The sequence below is a fragment of the Gouania willdenowi genome, chromosome 10 (genome assembly GCF_900634775.1).
Source record: "Gouania willdenowi chromosome 10, fGouWil2.1, whole genome shotgun sequence".
NCBI classification, from domain to species: Eukaryota; Metazoa; Chordata; class Actinopteri; order Blenniiformes; family Gobiesocidae; genus Gouania; species Gouania willdenowi.
In genome coordinates this window covers 19,749,582-19,769,979 of record NC_041053.1, presented here as the reverse complement: position 1 = coordinate 19,769,979, position 20,398 = coordinate 19,749,582, and the positions used below count along the sequence as shown (strand labels likewise).

The 20,398-nt window shown below is 39.0% G+C and overlaps 2 protein-coding genes across 3 annotated transcripts in view; both read left to right on the top strand.

Annotated features, from left to right (window-relative positions):
- The first annotated feature begins 930 nt into the window (after nt 1–930).
- Nucleotides 931–11,103, top strand: gabra6a (gamma-aminobutyric acid type A receptor subunit alpha6a). Its single transcript, XM_028459105.1, has 10 exons — nt 931–977; nt 1,042–1,148; nt 1,227–1,294; nt 2,978–3,198; nt 3,282–3,364; nt 3,444–3,587; nt 4,479–4,631; nt 4,703–4,953; nt 6,986–7,233; nt 10,632–11,103. The coding sequence occupies exons 1-10, from the start codon at nt 931–933 to the stop codon at nt 10,639–10,641; spliced, it is 1,332 nt and encodes a 443-aa protein (XP_028314906.1). The 3' UTR covers nt 10,642–11,103.
- Nucleotides 11,104–15,273: 4,170 nt separating this feature from the next.
- The window catches only part of gabrb2a (gamma-aminobutyric acid type A receptor subunit beta2a), a 62,080-nt gene continuing 56,955 nt past the window's right edge, over nt 15,274–20,398 (top strand). For both annotated transcript variants that reach the window (XM_028459321.1, XM_028459322.1), the window contains exons 1-3: nt 15,274–15,427; nt 15,562–15,662; nt 16,091–16,158. In XM_028459321.1, coding sequence (XP_028315122.1) covers nt 15,354–15,427; nt 15,562–15,662; nt 16,091–16,158 — 243 coding nt within the window. In that variant the 5' untranslated portion in view covers nt 15,274–15,353. The remainder of the gene's footprint in view (nt 15,428–15,561; nt 15,663–16,090; nt 16,159–20,398) is intronic.

Below are 20,398 nucleotides of genomic sequence, written 5' to 3'. Positions count from 1 at the left end.
TTAATCATTAACAAACACTTTATAAGTGTATAAAATGCTATAATGTGTGCATCAATAAACAGTTAATATAACATCAATTATAGCATTACAAATCATTAAAAACATTATGAACTTAGTAAATAACTATTAACTAAATGTTTATTAACTATCTATATACCATTATTTACCCTTTATACAGTATATGATGGTTATTATAAAGTGTTTCCAAAGCTCCTATTATTCTGATTAGAATGAAAAGATAATGACAATGTGTATTGGTCATTGGGTCAACTCAAGAAAATCAGTGTACTGTTATATTATAATCTGAAATCATCAGGCAGCAGCTGTATATATATATATATATATATATATATATATATATATATATATATATATATATATACTGTATATAGGAATAATACATTATGTCAATTATTCTATGATTAGATGCCCTGTTTGGTTCAAGTTTTAAAGTGTGTTTCTTGTATGATTTCTAGTTCAAGTCAAAGATAACAGAAATAATTTTCACATTGGGTGAAGGTTCAATCATTAAAACACCTTGTTTTACTCTTTCATGTCATTTATTACCCGTTACATCAACAAGTCCTGCTCTGGCGACAGCAAATGAGAACCTGAACCAAGTCACATCAATAAGACACACATGATAGAGTCATTTATTTGCAATGGTTGGATAAAGTGCTGAATCATTGAATCCACTGAGAAAAGAGGACATCACACATGCTAGGGTTTCTGGTAGAGATGTTGTAGTTTTAAAGCTCAGAAACTTCAATAATCCAGAGTTTGACTAAATTAGGAGTGGCTTTGCTAATCTGTTAATTAGATTATTGTAGGCATCGTGGTGCTGCCTGTGTGCTTATGCTTATCTTTCCTGCTTCTCTCATGCTGATCTTTGTTGTAAGAGTTATTGAAAAGCAGCTCCTACTGGCCATAATGGCTGTACACTCTGGAACAATCACCACTCTGGTCTTCTGGATGAGGTGAAGTTTCTCTCTGTTTTGGTGCATACTGAGCATGGGTGTTATATGGTGTTTTCTCTTGCAGTCTATATCTTGTATGTGGTAATGAAAAGGTTTTCTCAGACAACATCACGCGCATCTTAGATCGACTTTTGGATGGCTATGACAACAGGCTGAGACCTGGTTCTGGAGGTTAGTTAAATGTCTTCTCTTCTATCTTTGGAAACACGCACTGTAAACTAAGGAACACATGATCTGTCCCGTGTGTAGGGGGTGTTACTGAAGTGAAAACGGACATTTTTGTCACCAGCTTTGGACCTGTTTCAGATGTTAAGATGGTAAGTTATCACTTTTTTTTCAGTGTGATTGTATGTACAGAGTGTTGGAGTGGCCTCCAGCATTATGGACAATCCATTAAACCATTTAATAAGCTTTAATCTGTGTCACTAGGGTTATAACTTCATTATTGATGGCCTTTAAATCAATGAGACAACATGCCAGTAGGGAGGAATGACTGAATGGATTGATTAATGATTATGCAGCATGAGTGGCATCCATCATTGCCTCATCTCTGTTCACCTTTCACTGTACGCTGCTGATTGAAGGGATCAGAGTACCTACTTATTGTCCTGTTCAGGAGATAGGATGGACGTTAAACTTGTAACATTAGATGGGAAAGCTTTCCCTTGTTCATCATCTTTCATTGTATTACAATTATTCCTGCAGTCAGTGAATTTAACGTTTAAACAATTGCAGCAAAATAGGTGAATGAAGGCTGCACTGCAGTTTAAATTTCTTCACTACATGAGAAAGTGAGGCTATTAAATGCCCTATTTTTTATTTGTCTTTTAACACACTAAAGGAAGTTAAACCCCCAATCAGGAAGTGGTGATCCTCTGTGGCACATGCGTCAAACTCAAGGCCCAGGGGCCAATTCCTTTAAAGTAGTGGTTCTCAAAGTTTTTTGCCTCAAGTACCCTTTTTTAAAAAAATTCTGAATCCAAGTGCCCCCTTATGTCCAACTACCACATTTTGCTGAGAATGCTATATGAAAAAACAACTATAGAGCATAATAAAGTAATGAATCAGTGATAATGCACATTTAAAAGAATCCCATTGGGAATTAGTGGAATGAAACAGTATTTAGTGCCTCCAGAATGGATTTATTTCTATAGTTTTGATCATTTCTGGTCATCTCCCACCTGGTGTGGGACCAAGACTGACCCTTGTGTTTTCACTTCATGTTGTAATAAAGTTCATTTTTATCATCATCATTGTGAATATCATTTTCAGCTAAAAATAAACACTATAAAACCCCATATTTGTAATGCTTTCATTTGTTCATTTTCCACTTTCTCCCTCTCTCTCAAGTACCCCCTGTTGTGCCATTGCATACAACTAGGGGTACAGATACCCCCATTTGAGAAACACTGCTTTAGAGCATTCAGCTCGGCCTGCAGGAGGAAGGCAAAATGACAGGGAAAACATGAATCAGTTGTATATATCTCAACTCCTCCAAATACACAAATTCAATGAAACTCCACAATATTTGCAGGGCTCAACGTTTTCCTGTGCTTATATTTATCACGACTGCAGTCATTTTTAATCTCAAATTGTTGAAAGAATCCTAAATTTTTCAAAATTCTGCAATTTTCCCAAAACTATTCAACAAAATTTCCCCAAATTAAATAAAAGTTGGTCAAGGGAAAAATAAATCATGACATTTAAGTGAAGATCCTGCAGGGACTGATATCTGTCACTTATTGCTTGGATATTTTCTGTGTCTTATATACTTTATTTGTACATGGAAGTGCAAACTACTAAACTAGGGCACATTAAGGTTACATTTGCTCATTCTCCCACCTAACATCTGTGGCCCATTTGAGATCAAACTGGTCCGTATCTGGCCCCTGCAGTAAAATGAGTTTGACACCTTTGTTCTTATAGAAATCTGATTAATCATGGTACGTTTGTAGAGAATCAGCTTTTGCATGAACTGATGAACATATTTTTTGTTTCAGGAGTTCACCATGGACATGTTTTTCCGTCAGATGTGGGTCGACGAGCGTCTGAAGTTTGAAGGCCCGACTGAGATTCTGCGTCTGAACAACCGTATGGTGGACAAGATCTGGACGCCCGACACTTTCTTCAGAAACTCTAGGAGGTCCATTTCCCATAACATGACCACTCCGAATAAGCTTTTCCGCATCATGCAAAATGGGACTGTTCTCTACACCATGAGGTGACCAGAGGAAACAACGGGGAAAGTAAAAAGCTGTTTCTATCTGGAGGGAATTCATTACTGGACTGTTTGTGTTTTGTCAGGTTGACAATCGGTGCAGAGTGTCCAATGAGTCTAATGGACTTTCCTATGGATGGTCATGCTTGTCCCCTCAGATTTGGAAGCTGTAAGTACACAGATCAATCTGACAGAATGAGCATTTCATAGATTTATTTGGCCTTTTCTTTAATTTATCTTATTTGCAGATGCATACACCAGCAATGAAATTTTTTTCACTTGGAAGAAAGGACCAATCGCCTCCGTCGAGTGTCCGAAAGAGTCCATAAGTCTTCTGCAGTATGATCTTGTGGGACAGACTTTGTCCAGCGAGATATTCAAATCAAACACAGGTAAAGCAGACTGTGCACCGCCCCAGCAGCACACACACACACACACACACACACACACACACACACACACACACACACACACACACACACACACACACACACACGCACACACGCTCTCTCTCCTACAAGGTTAATTAAACATTCTCACAGGCTGATAAAACTACGAATAGAATAAGGTCAATTGAGTCTCCTCACTTGTGTCCATTACTGTGCCGCAGCAGACCAGTTTGAGGCACGGAGTTCTGTGAGCAGTCAGTTAAGATGCTTAAGTGGTCAGGTTTAACGCACACACGGTGTGTCTTAAAAAAGAACTGCAGTGTCTAAAGCCAAGTAGTTACATGGATCAGAGGAGGAATGATGGAACTGTGTGTGTGAGTATGTGTCAAACAGATGCAGTGAAAAGCATTTAGAAAAAAATAGCAAGAAAATGGGACATCTGTGCGTGTGTGTGTGTGTGTGCATAATCCAGCACGTTTCACATGCCTGAATGTCTTCATGCATGTGTTTAAGCAGAACAGGGCAGTGTTACACATAGTAGCAGCACTGCATGCTCTCCTCCAGCCCCGCCTCACTCTCTCCTTTCTGATTTTATCCCAGTTCCAAATGTATGTCTGCTGCTCTCCATCCTACCTCCTTCCTCTTTTTTTGTCCCCCACTCTCTCTCTCTCTCTCTCTCTCTCTCTCTCGCTCTCTCTCCCTTCATCTCTTTCCTCTTGACTTTCACACGCTATCCCACGGTTAGCATGCTCCTCGAGTCCTGAAAACATCAATACATCTGTATGTTCCCCTCAGCAGCTTTTCTGTTTCAAGGGCACACAAGGGCATCGGCTGTGTGTTGGCCCGCTCTGTCCCTCAGGCACGCTGTCGTCACACACACTGTTTATCTTTCAGGTCACTACTCAGTGCAGGTGGTCCATTTCCACCTTCAGAGAAAGCTTGGCTACTACCTCATCCAGACCTATATTCCTCTCATTATGGTGGTGGTGCTGTCACAAGTCTCATTTTGGATCAACAAGGAGTCTGTTCCTGCTCGCACAGTGGCTGGTAAAACCACATTCTGCTCATCTAATGTAAACAAAGCAGTTCTCGTATCTTCACACGTGACTCTCCCTCAGGCATCACCACTGTGCTGACCATGACCACCTTAAGCATCAGCGCCCGGCAGTCCCTGCCCAAAGTGGCCTATGCAACGGCCATGGACTGGTTCATTGCTGTGTGTTTTGCTTTCGTGGCTTCGGCTCTGGTAGAATTTGCGGCGGTGAATTACTTTGCCACCTTGCAGGCACATGATCTGAAGAAGGAGAAAGCTCGGCAGGACAGGCTTGAGGTGTTGGCTGCTGGCAGTGACAATGATGACACCATTTCAGTAAGCATGTTGCACTGATATGCACACACATGGCGATATTTACATCATATAAACAGTGAAAAAATCCAATCCATCGATTGATAAACTGACGTTACCATGCAGTAACCATCATCTGGTCTTTCATCTGCATGAAATCTTAGGAATCTTTACTTTCTAACATCTTGATTGGAGTTTTTAAACGTTTGCACTGATTTGTTGGGTGTGAGAAATTGCATGGCTTTAAAAAAAAAAAAAAGATACAACGATGATACGACAAATAATATCAATAATATTAACATCTACCAAGCTCACTAAAGCAATGCTAGTGGCTTCTCTGACATGTAATGTAATAAGCAGAGGTGTAAATAGTCCTGATATATTCTACTCAAGTAGAAGTACTGTTACTTGATTGAAATTGTCCTCAAGTACAAGTAAAAAGTAGCTCAATTAAATAGTACTCAAAGTAAAAGTTACTGCTTTCACCCCCTACTTTTATTTTTTGATTAATAAATCTTGCCACGGTTCCCTTGCATACAGTAAACATCTACTGTATAAACTTGAAAAGAAAGAGACCAAATCTTGCACAATTGGAACTTAATTTATTTTCTACGGAAGCCCTAAAGGGTCATGCTTTCAAAAAAAATTTTTCCCTCCGTTTTCCCGTGATCACGACTTCATTTTCTAGAGATCTCGAGATAACGAGACTAGAGGGAAAAAAGTGTATGAAAGCATGGCCCGTAATTCTGTAATTTTCCACAAAGGCATCTGTATAAAATAAAAGGGTTGTCAAAATGTACAGTTATTTTAGAAATAAAATAACAACAATGAATATATATATATTTTGGCGCCATGCATTGCGTTTATTCTGGTTGGACGGCTATGATGCATTTAATTGTTGTCTGGTCATTTCATTTTTTGTAGTTTCACAATGTCCGTTCATCATTTTAAAACAAAAAAAAACATTTACTACGTAACGGTTGGGTATAGAAATGTAACAAATTACTTTCCTCATTTAAAATATACTTAAGTACAGAACAAGTAAAATGACTGATTTAGAAATATACTCAAAAAAGTACAAGTACAAAGCAGCTCAATTACAGTAACGTGAGTACTTCTATTCCATTACTTTCACCTCTGGTAATAAGTAAGAACAAGCTTTTTTATTTACTCAGGAACAGCGCAATACATGGTGTTAAATTACAAGCACCAGATGATGCTACTTACTGTTGCCTCAACAAACACAAATCAATTAGTTAAAAGGTATCTTTTAGCAATTGTTGGATTGTTCAGCCAAAAGTCTATTAGGACTATAATTGATAATAAAGACACTGTTGGCTTTTTTACATACTGTGCCATTCACAGTGTGAGAGCCTGAATGGGAGCTTAGCAGCATCTTTCCTCGTTGCAACATTTCCGAAGCATTAGCTCAGCACATAGCGGTGAGTGCAGCTGCAGAGTCTCTGAAGGTGTTTCATGCAGCCTGATGCAGTGAATTTATTGATGAACAGAAAGTCAGCAGCATCACCAAAAATACGCTCTCTACACACTGTTCTTTTTTCCCCCCCCTGTGCATTTCTATGTAGTCACTCCGTCTTTTGCACTCTCCCTATTCAGAGCACACCACACATTAAATAATAATGTGTGCTGTTGTAGTTTTATCATCTCCAGCTATATGCTTTATGCTAATACGGTAAGCCACTGCAGTGTCCTCTTGGGATCCTTCTCACGTGTTGAGCTCATGGTTAGATCCTTTAAAGATAGCTTCAGTGTGAGAAGAGAGAAAAACTCCAGCAGTCCTCCCGTATAATCTCCTCACCATCCTATAGGCATACAGGAGACTACCTGCTGTGTTCTATAGAGATGTTGACGTACCATTGAAATGGAGCATCCCGAGGGAATGGACACAACTTGGAGCTCTTTGTATATGACAAAAGGCCTGTTAAAAGGATCATATATGAGAGTGTTGGGTTCTTGTCTTTGGTCCTCTTCTCTTGAATCATAGAACTCACCCAAACTTGTCTCCCTCTCCTCTACTCTGTTGACCCTTTCCGAGGAGTCGGACAGCAATCCTCGCGAAGGCCTCAAAAAGAGGAACTTCTCGATGTGTCGCAGCGAGCCAGATGACACGCCCCCCGTGCCCATCTTCCTCCAACAAGGTTCAGCTTTCCCCCAAATCCCACAACTGGCCGGCACCAGCCCTATTGACAAGTACGCCCGTATTCTGTTCCCACTGACCTTTGGCCTTTTCAACCTTGTCTACTGGTACATCTACCTGGTCAAAGACACCATGGAGAGAGCCAGGTAAGCACTCAAAATCAGAAAACATCGATCAAGCCACAGAAAGTCTTTTTTTAGCATAAAGACGACGGGTAGCCAATCTTTTACCAAACTGATCCAAGCTACTGTGTTGAAAAACAGGGTTGGGCATATTCACACAATTATTCCAGGTATAGAACCATTACATTCAGATTTTTATGTTGGAGACTTATCTAAATATTCTCAAGATCACAGAGCCGTGGAAACCCAGACAATTGTCCTTTTAAGAGACTTCATTCATTCATTCCTTGATCATCTGATCAACCCTGGATAGGTCACCAGAGGGAGGCTGTATGATGTTGTAAAACACCCAATGATCTCAGAAACATCACTGAGGATGTGTCCCAGAACATCCTAGGATGTATCTTTTACTCACTCATTCATTCATTGATCATCCAACCACCTTGTTCCTGTTGTGAGGGTGCTAGACAGGGGGTAGACCCTGGTACCGGCTCCAGTCCATCAAAGGCAAACACATTGTTTTTTGACGGTGGGAGGAGACCGGGGTACCCCAAGAAAACCCATGCACGCACAAGGAGAACATGTAGACTTTAGAGATTTCAGGTAATGTTGTTTTTCTTCACGTATTTTTACTATATAGACCACATGTGTCAAAGTTATGACCCGAGAGCCAAATCTGACCCTTGTTTAGAGCACTGATTCCCAGAGACTGGGAGGGTCGCACAAGATTTTATTTGGGTCGCCAAATAAATTTGCAATATTAGGGTAGCTCCACTCGTTCCACCCAGGTCCCACAGACGAAGACGTCAATTTACGACATACGCATTGCATTAGACAGTACATGCTGTTAATTTCATATCTTCTGTTGCACAGGGTAACTATACATCCCGATTTACACGGACACTTCCTCTTATCACGGCTGGATTAAACGATTGCACTGAGTTTCCCAGGGCCCCTGAACGCAATACGTTAATTCAAATGACCGTAACTTCGCTCACATTTGCTCTATCGGAAAAAATCCACCAATTTATGAAAGCTAAGAAGTTGCTATTTACCGCCAGTGTCGGTAAATTACTGTAATTTTACTCACACGTGACGGAAACATTAAAGATGCCGCTTTGTTTTGACGAAATCGACACGAGGGAATGTGAAGAGAGAGCGAGATTAAAAAAGACCAAATAGCGGTGGATTTAATTAAACAAAAGACAAAAAATGTTCACCGATACTGACATCAGTTATTTTGGGAAGAGTCATATTTATGATTAAAAGTTATGATTGTATTATACCATGAAATTCATAATTCTCAGATTTGTAAAAAAAAAAAAAAAAAACCAAGTCTTAAGATGAGTCATATTTGATAAAAATCCACAACTATTAGATATATATTCAGATTGATACACCTGTCAGTCATTAGTAAAGGTCATAATTACAAGATAAAACCTTGATTATGCTTTGAACAATAAGTTAAAACTGGAAGATTAAAATATTTAAGTCATTTTCTCATTTTCCTTTGTTTCTGTCCACAGCATAATCTTAAATTTAGTTTCTAAAAATGTGTTTATGGCTAATTTAACTGCCCAAAATGCACTTTTTTTTGCCTGATTTAAAAGTAATTAAAATGTAGGCTATGACAGAAAATAAAAACAATGATATAGCCTGTTAACTCTGCCTTAAAGCTTTTATTTGGTGTGATTTGTAAAGTATTTAATATGTGAATACTGTATGTTTTTAATAACACATCCATGAAACAAAATTGTCAGTTTACCTATTCCAGATAAGATAAGGTGACGCAGAAATGGTGATGAAAATAGTCAGGAATGTTAATTCATGCACAAATTTGCTTCTCTCACAGTTTATATATGAGGCCTATTGTGAATTGGGTCACGATGGTTTGTCATTTTTAAAAACGGGTCACCAGAAAAAAAAAAAAATTGGGAACAACTTCTTTAGAAAATCCAATTCATCCTTGTGTAAATGACAAACTAAGGCAGTGGTAGATATCTCAGTTTATCTGTTTATCTAAGTGCACAAATTAAATGACACTCAGTACAGTATTTGCAGGGGCCCACAGTTTTCCCACGCTTATATCAAGCGATTACAGTCATTTTTTTTTTTTTTTTATCTCAAATTGTTGATAGTTGATAGATAATTTTCCCTAAATTAAATACAATTTGGTCACACAATCAAGGAAATGTACCAGTAAGTAAAGAGCCTGCTGGGACAGATATCTGTCACTCATTGCTTGGTTTAGGTAGGTGCCCTATATACTTTATATATAATTTATACATGGAAATGCAAACTAGGGAAAATTATTGTTAAAATTACTCTTGTTCCAGCCTAAAATCTGCAGCCCACTTAAGATCAAAGTGGTCTGTATTTGGCCCCTGAACTAAAACAAGTTTCACACACCTTATCTAGATTAAATTTACACACGAGAACATGTCTTTTTTGACCTGCAATGCAAACCCTTGAAGTGGGCTTTGTTCTACCTGTAACAGGTTGAAAATTATATATATACATATATCTCCTTGGATTATTTTCAAAGCTGCAAGTCCAACATTTGATCTTCTAAGTGCATATTAGAAACTGTTAACACACAGACTTGAATGGTCACTCATTCACAAATCAAATCAAATGGAAGATAAATCAAGAGATGTTACTTAATCCTGCCGCGAGCCCTCGATGCTCTCATGATAGTTTTAATGGCACAGTAACTACCCACAGTTTTTGTCAGACTTTTATTCAGGCAGTGAAGACATCAATAATTGGTGAAAAAAACAGAGGAGTGTGATATTTGGTGGCGGTGTTGCTGGATCGACTCCAGCACTGTGGCTTTTATATCATCATAGATTTACAATACAAAGAGGGGCTGGGTGCTCAGTAATTCAAGAGGAAAAGTAAACCTGGAAGCAGTCACAGCCCAAGTCCTTATAATGATAACCATGTTTCTCCACAGGGAGAGAGACTCCCATTCAAAATAAGCCATGGCTTTTCTTTGTACATTAAGCACACAATAAAGCAACTGTTCACTTTCCCACTTATACGTGAGCCACTTATAGAGCACAAAGCGCCATGTCCAAGAAAGGAAAAGAGAGAGATACAGTGCAAATGACAGCGAGAGGGAGAGGGAAAGAGATGTGTTATGTAACATTTGGGAGTGCAAATCTGTTCATCATGCTTCTCGTGTTCCTGTCAGAGAATTTCTGTGTTGTTTAGTATAGAATGTTCTGCAGAATAACGAGGGAGAGAGACAGGACGTGGATTAGGAGAACAGCTACATCACATTTAGTCCTTACATGGTGTCTCCAGCACACGAGCAGTGGTTGGAGCTGCAAAGTGTGCTGCAGAGAGAGCATCTCTGCATGTGAAAGCAGGAGTTTGTGCATGCGCCGCTCACACTTCTCACTGCTGTGTTTCTGCAGGGATGTGTAAATACAAAACTGAGACGACTCGGAGAACGGTGTACAGTATGTGTGTCTGTAGAGGACCGTCAGCAGCCATCCAGCTTCAGCTCACTCCACCCCTCAGTTCCTGAAGTGAATCTCGGGTTTCACTCTGATCTCATCTGATGGAGGAAATGCATCAGAAACTCATTTATTCTCCTGCTCCACATCCACTCACCTCACAGGCTTTGAACACTGCCCACTTGTACTCTGATCACTAAGTGAAGAGCTGCCCTTCACGGTTCTCAAGCACTTCACACCCCACCAGGTGGACAGGCAAGCAACTTCTAAGCCTCTGCTTCCAGATGGAGGCCATATTTACAACAGGTGTGATGCTCAGACGCAAGCTGACAAGCTGAGAAACACACCAACACATAGCGTGGATGATATAATCAGGGGTTCACATTTGTGGTGTGCAATATACACAACAAAATAATCATAAGTATGCACGGTGGGCACACTAGTTATACTCAACCGTCCCATGATGCATTGGGAACGCAATGTAAAATCATCATAGGACCGGCTTGAAGCTAAAAGTCAAACATCCTCTTTTCAAAACAAAAGCATCTCTTCTTGTCTTCCATTAGTTTTTAACGCTTTTGTAAATAGGGCTCTTGTTTTGAAGTTAACCAGAAGTTTTGTACCACAATGATGGGTCTCCGGAAATCTCTGAAATGCCGGCATGAAATGTGTTTCCACAGGTTTTATGGATCAAATGTCCACATACTGAGTGCTTTCAAAACTTTCAAAGGTGGAGAATCAACCGAGATATTCATCCTCAGTGTGCTTTAGCTTTCTGCTATTGTAGGTTTGAAATGCATCTTGGGAAACTTGAAGCATACTTCAGTGGGAATGGTCATCATCCTAATCCTCCTAACCATATTTATATTATATAGTAGACAGTTTATCCTCATTGAGTTTGTAGTGCATAGTAGGAGTATGTCATTTCGAACAAAGCCACAGAGCACATGTTGGAGGTGAGGGAAACAAGTAAAAGAAAACAGTAAAGTTTGGTTATAACCAAATGTAATGTAGTTAAATAATAGTTCAGGCTCCACAAACAACCTGCACAGACACATGAGTGCAGTCCAATCCTTTTTGTATCATCTATTTTTGTAGCTTGATGTTGTAACTATACAAATTGATAGCAGTTTTTTTAAAAGCATAAATTAGCAATAAATTATGTAATCTACAAAAATAATCTGAGGATTTAGAGCTGAAATCTTCCAGTGTTTTTGAAATAGAGAAATATGACCAGAAAGGGAGCGATGATGACGTTCTGCAGGATGACAGACTGTTCAGTGCTTTAAAAAGTATGTGTTGGAAGTGCTTGAGAAGCTGTCAATACATTTGTTTTTCAGATTTTTGTACATTCAGCTTTTAGTCATTTCATTAAAAAAGTTCATATCTGGAGAACCTTTAAAGAACAGACATTTAGTTGTGCAGTTTGTGTTAATTTTCAGTTTAAATTCAATTACGATGTCACGTTATCCACTCATTGCTCAGTATCTCCTGTGAGGTGGTTGAACAAGTGAGCACCACAAGCAACAAACCTACATGCTTTCCTGAACACCAGACCGCAAACGTTACGTGCACCTCTGGATATAATCTATGATGGCTGCAACTGGCGGTGATGCAACAGTGAACCAACACCCTCAGAAGCACATCTCCTTCTACGAGATCAAAGACAATTTAAAGGAGCTGAAGTCCTCCTCCCAACTTCAAGAACATACTGAAATCTGACTGAATACATTACTGGATTGTCTTTTCCATCCCACCGTTGTGTTCTGCTGCCCGATGGCTCCATTTGCATCTTCAGATGTACAGCGAGTCCTGTGAAAACATGGTGGGATGAGTGGGATGTATCAGCATGGGTGATGACAGAGGTAATTTTCATCTTTTTATGAATTGTGCATAAACGGTGGGAAAGGTTTATGAAAGCCTGTTCCACACTATTGCCAACAGTTATTAGCCGTAACTTTAATGACATCCTATTCTTAATCTATTAGCTTTGATATGGAGTTGGCGCCCGTTCAACAATAAAAACAGCCTCAACTCTTTGCATAATAATGTTTAGGAATGCAATCTTGCAGAATTGTCCATCCCTCCACAATTATTTGTGGGTTAAGGCACTGATTCGCAAGAAATGCATAGCTTGCAATATTCACTCTAAATCAGGGGTGTCAAACTAATTTTGGTTCAGGGGCCAAATATAGAGCAGTTTGACCTTAAATGGGCTGTAGATTTGAGACGGGAAAATTCGCAATTTCAACACTATTCTGCCCCAGTTTGCACTTCCGCAAATAAATGATACAACGTATGTAAGACACTGATAATTTACAAGCAATAAGTGACACATGCCTGTTCATGCAGGTTTCTCAGCTCAAAAATCCTCAGTTCTGGGACCAATTTACATTTAATATAGAAAAGTATTGTGGATTAATTTCATAACAATTGCAGGAATTTGGAAAAACTGTTTTGTCCAGAAATTTCCAATTAATAATAACTGCCATCATGCAATATAGGCGTGTGAAAACTGTGAGTCCTGGAATTATTGTAGATTTTCATTGAATTTGTGTATTTGGAGGAGCTGAGATATCTATAACTGAATTAGCTTGTAATTTACACAATGATTCATGCTTTCTCTGTCTGGACTTTTTCCTGCGTGCCACATTAAATGCTCCAAAGGGCCGGATTTGGCCCCCAGGCCAGGAGTTTGACATGTGCTCTAAACCAGGGGTTCTCAACTGATTTCACCCTGGGACCTGCATTATGCCACGTCATTAAATCGTGACTCACCTTTTTTGGGATTCAACCAACCAAATTTAGTTTTTCAAAAATAGCTGTTGAAAACACACAAAATATGATCTTTTTTTTATTTTTATTTTAAATAAATCTATATATTTTCCTGTGCAACATCCATTTCACAAAAGAAGTTTATTTCACTAAAAAAAAAGTATTTATTTATTGGCAGTGGCTATCTGTACGGTTGTCATATAAATATACCGACATTCTCTCCGTATGCAGCACCCATCATTGGCCAGTTTAGGTCACGTGACTAGGACTAACCCTAACCCTAAGATGCTACGTACGTGTACATTGGTAGATGTACCAATAGCACCAGGGGTTGTCCGTTTTTATACATTTTTGACCATACAGCTGTCAGTGACCCATCCAGTACAGGTTCGCGACCCACTTTTTGGGCTCAACCCACCAGTTGAAAATCACTAAACGTTTCAGAAAAGCTCTGTCACATTGATAGTCCAGTCCACATGCTCCAAAACCTACTCATCCTAATATTTATGCTCATGTGCACTGGCATGCTGAAAAAAAGGGTTCCATCCCCAAATAGATTTTGAAACCTTTCAAAATAACTTGGTTTCCTGAAGCTTTGTGAATCTATCCAACTGACGTTTAAGAAAGAAATGAAACCGCCAAAAATATCAGAAAATGTTTCACTTGTAGAAATACAGTAAGAGATTTCACATGCAGATGTCAGCTGAAGAAACAGGTAAAGAAAAGTACAAATGTGACTTGTAGAGTCCACACACAGTATGAACTCAGAATCCTTATGTGGCCAAGCTAACTGTAAATGTTGACTGTGGAATATCAAGAATAGTATGAATGGAACCTTTAACAGACGGAGGCTCCTTATCATATGGGAACATTGAATTTCAGGTGATCCTTCTTTTTGAAATGTTTGGAAATCTGTTGGCGCTTGATTTTACCAACTATGGAGAACCAAACCTGCCAAAATTGGAATTAAATGAATAAATAGATGTGAAAGATAAAAAATACAAACAAATAAATAAATAAATACAAGTTAAAATATAAAGACAAATATAAATACATTATTAAGTAAATATATGCAAAAAATGAAAATAATGATTTAATTGTTGGACAACACACACACATATATATATATATATATATATATATATATATATATATATATATATGTATATATATATATATATATATATATTGTCCAACAATTACATTTAGATTGCTAAATAAAAGTGGAAATAAAAAAGAAGACAAAACATTTTTTTTTTTACATTTTATACTTTTATACATTTAATCATGTACATATTTATAATAATAATAATAATAGGAATAATAATAATAATAATAATAATAATAATAATAATAATAATAATAATAATAATAGGAATAATAATAATAATAATAGGAATAATAATAATAATAATAATAATAATAATAATAATAATAATAATAATAATAATTGTACTTTTAGTCATTTGTTTTTTACACATTATTTTAACACACCAGTGGACACTGAAGTGATTCAAACATGAGTAGAAATATTTGAATGGAATCCGAATAATTTTGACGACATATTGTATATGTGACATCTGAACTTGGCAGTGATTGTGTGTGTTTGACCTTGTCAGTGTTTTTTTTCTTTCATTTTAAACAAACAATAATTGTATTTTAATACATCAAAGTACAGCCCATAGTTCCAGTGGCTGCTTGTGTCTTCATTACACGCACACCCCTTGTCCCTTTAATATTTTCCTCTGCAATGGAAACTGCTCATCTGCCATCATCAGCCTCCACTCTTTGATGTTGGGCAGGCTGTGCGCATGCGCCCCTCAGTGGCTCCTCTGCACTGTCTGGAGTAAGTTGGATGTGCGCGCTGCTCACTCGCATCCCGAAACCACCTCAGAAACTGTTGCGATGGGGAGGATCAGGAAAAACCACTTTGGGATTTTGACTTTTTCCCTATTAGTGACTTTTGTCTGGGCTCAAAGGTAATTTACACACCACTGGCTTTTCGCTGTCCGTGCACGCAGTGCGCGCTTGATGATCATGTGTGATATTAATATGCTGCTTTTTGTGTGTGTGTGTGTGTGTGCTCTCCATCACCTTTTCTCCTCCTCTGCAGCGTCAAGGACCTGAAAGATCCGAGTAATATGCCTCTGGTGAAGGAGACAGTGGACAGGCTGATGAAAGGATACGACATTCGGTTGAGGCCGGATTTCGGAGGTAACAAGCAAACTAGAAACGGCATGTCAAGCTTTCACCGCCCGCGCCTGACGTGTGATCCATGTTTAATGAATCGCAAAAAAAAAAAAAAAAAAAAAATCTGCTTTAATTTACATAATCACCCATTTCCCACAGTCAGATAGGCCCCTGTTCAATCCAATTAGGGCCGCGAGAAATGATGGGAATATTTAATCTGATCGGATAGGCTTTGTATGTGATCGATACCTCTCACCGGAGCCCTGATCTGTGGCCAAATGAATCAAATTACAATCGTTTAATCGGACCTGTGTGTTCAAACGTGAGGATATGTGCTCAGGTGGATGGTTCCCATAGGTGCGTGGATGAGACGGAGACCCGTGCGTCACGAATGTGATGGAAGAACAAGTCTTTTATCTGCTGTTTTAACGCTGCTTCTCCTCCACTCACAGGTTTACCGGTGGCCGTGGGCATGAATATAGACATAGCCAGCATAGACATGGTGTCTGAAGTCAACATGGTAGGTGGATTTATCTTTTATTTATTTATTTATTTGTTTTTAAATCTCAATATCTGTTGTTTTTTCGCCGTTTGAAAATGCGCCCATTGCTGCGTCAAGTGCTCCGCTTTATCACGGTTATGGTTAGTGTGCGCACGATGTGCGTGTGATGGAGCCAAGTCGAGTCATCCTCTCTCTCTCTCTCTCTCTCTCTCTCTCTCACACACACACACACACACACACACACACACACACACACACACACACACACACACACACACACACACACACACACGCACACACACACACACACACGCACACACACACACACACACACGCGCGCACCATCCGCATTTGTAGCTCTAGCTCTGGTGGTGTGTTGCTGCATTTGAATTCAAAACACACACTCACTGGCGCACTCGGACGCACGGCTCCAGCTGCGCGCACGGAGAGCTGCTGCTGCTGCTGCTTGTGTGTGCGCGTGTGTGTGTGTGTGTGTGTGAGTGTGACTGCATCGCGTTGTCAAGCCTCAGTGGAGAAATTTTGTTGACACACACACACACGCACACGCACAGCCCCGCCAACCTTCCTCTCAGCTACCAACAAAACGGATAAAAACACCCTTTTCAAAACAGTTTCCATTAGACATTTATTCTCCTTTTTTTTTTTTTTTTCCTCCTCCGAAGCCTTCAGCTCATAACACAACCTTCCTATCACCATCCACCTCATGTGTTGTCCATCACATGACTTGGGATTGTTAACATCCATCAATGTAGAGCTCACAGAGTTGACGTAAAAATCGAGGAGGGGGGGAAAAAACGTGCGCCAACATGAAGTTTACGCGTGACACGCAGGGGGAAAAGTTGAGAAGCTCATGTAAGAGCTCCACCTAGCGATTGGTGTGACAGACAGACAGACAGACAGACAAGTTGAGGAGCACCAGTGCTGCCATGTATCGTGGTTGCTCTGCTGTTATAATAAAAAGGGTGCACTCCGGGGTATTTTGGATGGATTCTGTGTATGAAAACGAAGCACCCACTTTCCAAAGAATTCAGAGTGTGAGAGAAGATCATTTACAAAGCAGGCTCTCTGCGGAGGAGCATAATAGAAATGTTATATAAGAGCATGAAAATAAGTTTTGCCACGAGGAGAGAAAGGAGATGTGTTTTCTATTATTAACTGAGGCGTTTAAGAAGAGGATGCTTGGTATGGTTTGTCTGCTAGGTTTTGGTTTGGTCTGGTCAGAGCAGAGCCTCTTCCGGGATGGAGGTGACTTACTTTGGTGGAGGATGCTGTTGGAGCCGTGGTGCCTTTGGGGCCCCTGGAGGTTTGAAATAGACACCCTTTGCTGTCTTTCACCTCTTTTCACGTCTCACCCCTGTGCATCCTCTTCTCCCTCCGTTAACTGGCTCCCAGCAGCCATGTAATCCACCTCTGCTTTGCTCCAAAGAGTTATCTCACTTAAGAATTATGCATCTATGAGGGCACTCATCTGAGAGAACACTTCCATGTGTGTGTGTGTGTGTGTACACAAGAAAACACAAAACCGTGCACAAATAGTGAATGGTGACTGACGTCACACAACTCCCTGTGGCTATGAGAGAGCATTCATCTCGCTCCTTTCTCTGAAAAAGCTCTCAGCTGGATCCAACATAACACAAAACTCTCTTTTGAAAAATACTCGTCATAAAAAGTACAAATAAAATACAAAAAAACAATCTCTCAGGCCTTGTGGACTTGCGTTTTATACGTTGTTGTTTATTATCTTGTAAAGGAAGTTTCACTTGTGTCCACTGTAATAGAAGGTGGTGAGATTGATGTCAGAGAAATCGATGATATCCCCGTGCACTATGATCAGGTGTTGGTGCAGGGCTGCTTTGATTTTCATCGTCATTGGAGCGGCTGCTTTTAAGATTAAAGTGCTGGGATGGAGAACAGTGGGATGGTCAGGATTAAACAGGCCACTGCAGGGTGGGGGAGAGGTGCAGGTTAGTTATAACCTCCAATAAAATCTGCAATGCACACCTTTGAGTGTAATAGGACACTGCTGTTTCAAACACTCGCTTTAAACACCAACATAAAAACGTATACTCTTACATCGTCAATGCTTTTCAATAAAACAACAATCAGAGTCAAACCTTACGTTATATTCATTTTTTTCCCTTCAAAATTAGACAATCTATCAAATATAATACAAACCCTAAGGATAGATCATTTTATTTAAACTTATCGTGAGTCTTTGATTACAACTTTTTCCTTTTTTTTAATAATGTGAGACAAATGCAGACAAGGTGTCTTTGAATATTTCTGACATTTTTTTTTCAATCAAATGTGTTTTTTTTTTTTTTGCCTGATGATGAAATATATCATAAACATTCTTAATTTCTTTGTGATCCTATCTTTATCTTATTTGTGACAAATTATATTCACATCACAGTTAGAGTTATAGCTGCTGCGCAGCAATGGTCGGGGCCAGGCGATTATGGCCCAACAAGCAGAGTGTAGGAAGATGTAAAAAGGTGGCATTCTAATGTGGATTTTACACCAGTTGAGGCTTGAACTCACAATTTCTGGCCACGGTTACATGATGTATTTTAATTCGGAATTAGTTATTCCGATTTAAATTATTCAGAATTTAAGCGTTCTACTTCGTGTTTACATGGAAATGGTAATTCCCAAACTGAGGTTTACATGGAAAACTGGTTTATTCAGCTTTAGTTAATTCTGCTTTAGGTCTGGGGGTTGGGAAGGCTCTGATTGGACAGGGGGGGATGTGACGTATCACGACTATCAGGCGAAACACACAAAAAACCTTTTATTGTCGGCTATAACACACAAAACCACACATGAGAACTGTTTTCACCTTTATTTTGATTGTAGATTTGAAGCAGCAGCTCGACAATAACACACTTTGGTTCATGGAGTGGAAGGAGATAGGAACTAATCACCTGTACTTAACTCCAGAAAACAATAACCAGGAATAAATAGTTGCTCCCTGGTAAAGATAGTAGCTCTAACAACCGTTACAATGATAAACTTGGTGTACGGGGACACATTTACTCCTTCTCCGGGTTTTAGTATCACCCGTCCGGTGAAGCCAGCGCCGTTTGCTGATCTCCATGTGTGTGTTTAATAAATCCATGTGTCCGTGTTAATTTCCACGCGTTTATGCCTCCGTCCATCCACTCTTTTCAACAGATCCATGTCTTTTATGGCTCTTATTGTTATTATGTCGGCTTTAGTCCGGGCGGCCATGTTAGATTATGTCATCACCAAATGTGCAAAACGACTGGAATTAACTTAAAGCGGCTTTAAGTTTTGTGAAATGTTTACAAGAAAGAGGAATTATTTAATTTAGAATTAAAAACGGAATAAACCAGCTACCTAATTCGGAATTAAGTTTAATTTGAAATTAAATTAGCATTAGGAATGAAGTGTTTACAAGGTGAGGTTAAAGAGGAATTAACTTTTATTCTGCTTTAAAGAGGAATTAAAGCTCACTTGTAAATGTGGCCATTGCTCTATGTTCCACAGAGTTGTCTCTGTTTAAAACTTCTCAATTATTATAGGAATTCTACAGCTGCAGTAAATCAATAAGTCAACACATTAATAATCCAAAACGACAGAAACTCTGTCATCTATATCACTCACTGAGCTAATTAGCACATGGAAATATCACCTGTCGCTTCACTAATAGACTGAGCCAGTCACCTGTATGCCATACATAGCTGTCAAATATTCAGTGATTGAGACAAAAATCCAATTGTATCAGACAGCATAGATATGTTAGTGAATTATATGTAACATTGATGTATTTGCTCCATAAGTGAAAGTGATGTAATTAAATGCTATTTTTGCGTTGACTCCAATTGTGTAATTCAAAATGTTGTAAAATTTCAGTTTTTAAAGTTGAATTCTGATATTTTCCAAACATCATATACCGTACAATGACTTCAAAATTTTGCCTTTTTAAAAAAATGAACATTGAAAACATTTTTAGCAAGAATTTGCAGGTTAATGTTAACGTTACCGTGTATGGTCAAACATTTTGATGCACTGCACTGTGAGCTCAATGTTTGATAAAAACCAACCATCTGTGTGGATGCTTTGTGTAGGACTGTCTGAAGATGCGCTGTAGCAAGTTTGGTGTCAATTGAACCAAAATCGTGGGAGGAGAAAGGTTTAATACGTTTCACAGTTTTTGGAAAAATCAGAGTAATGGACTTTGTAGTTTGCAGTAGGTTTGACTTTACAAATGTTT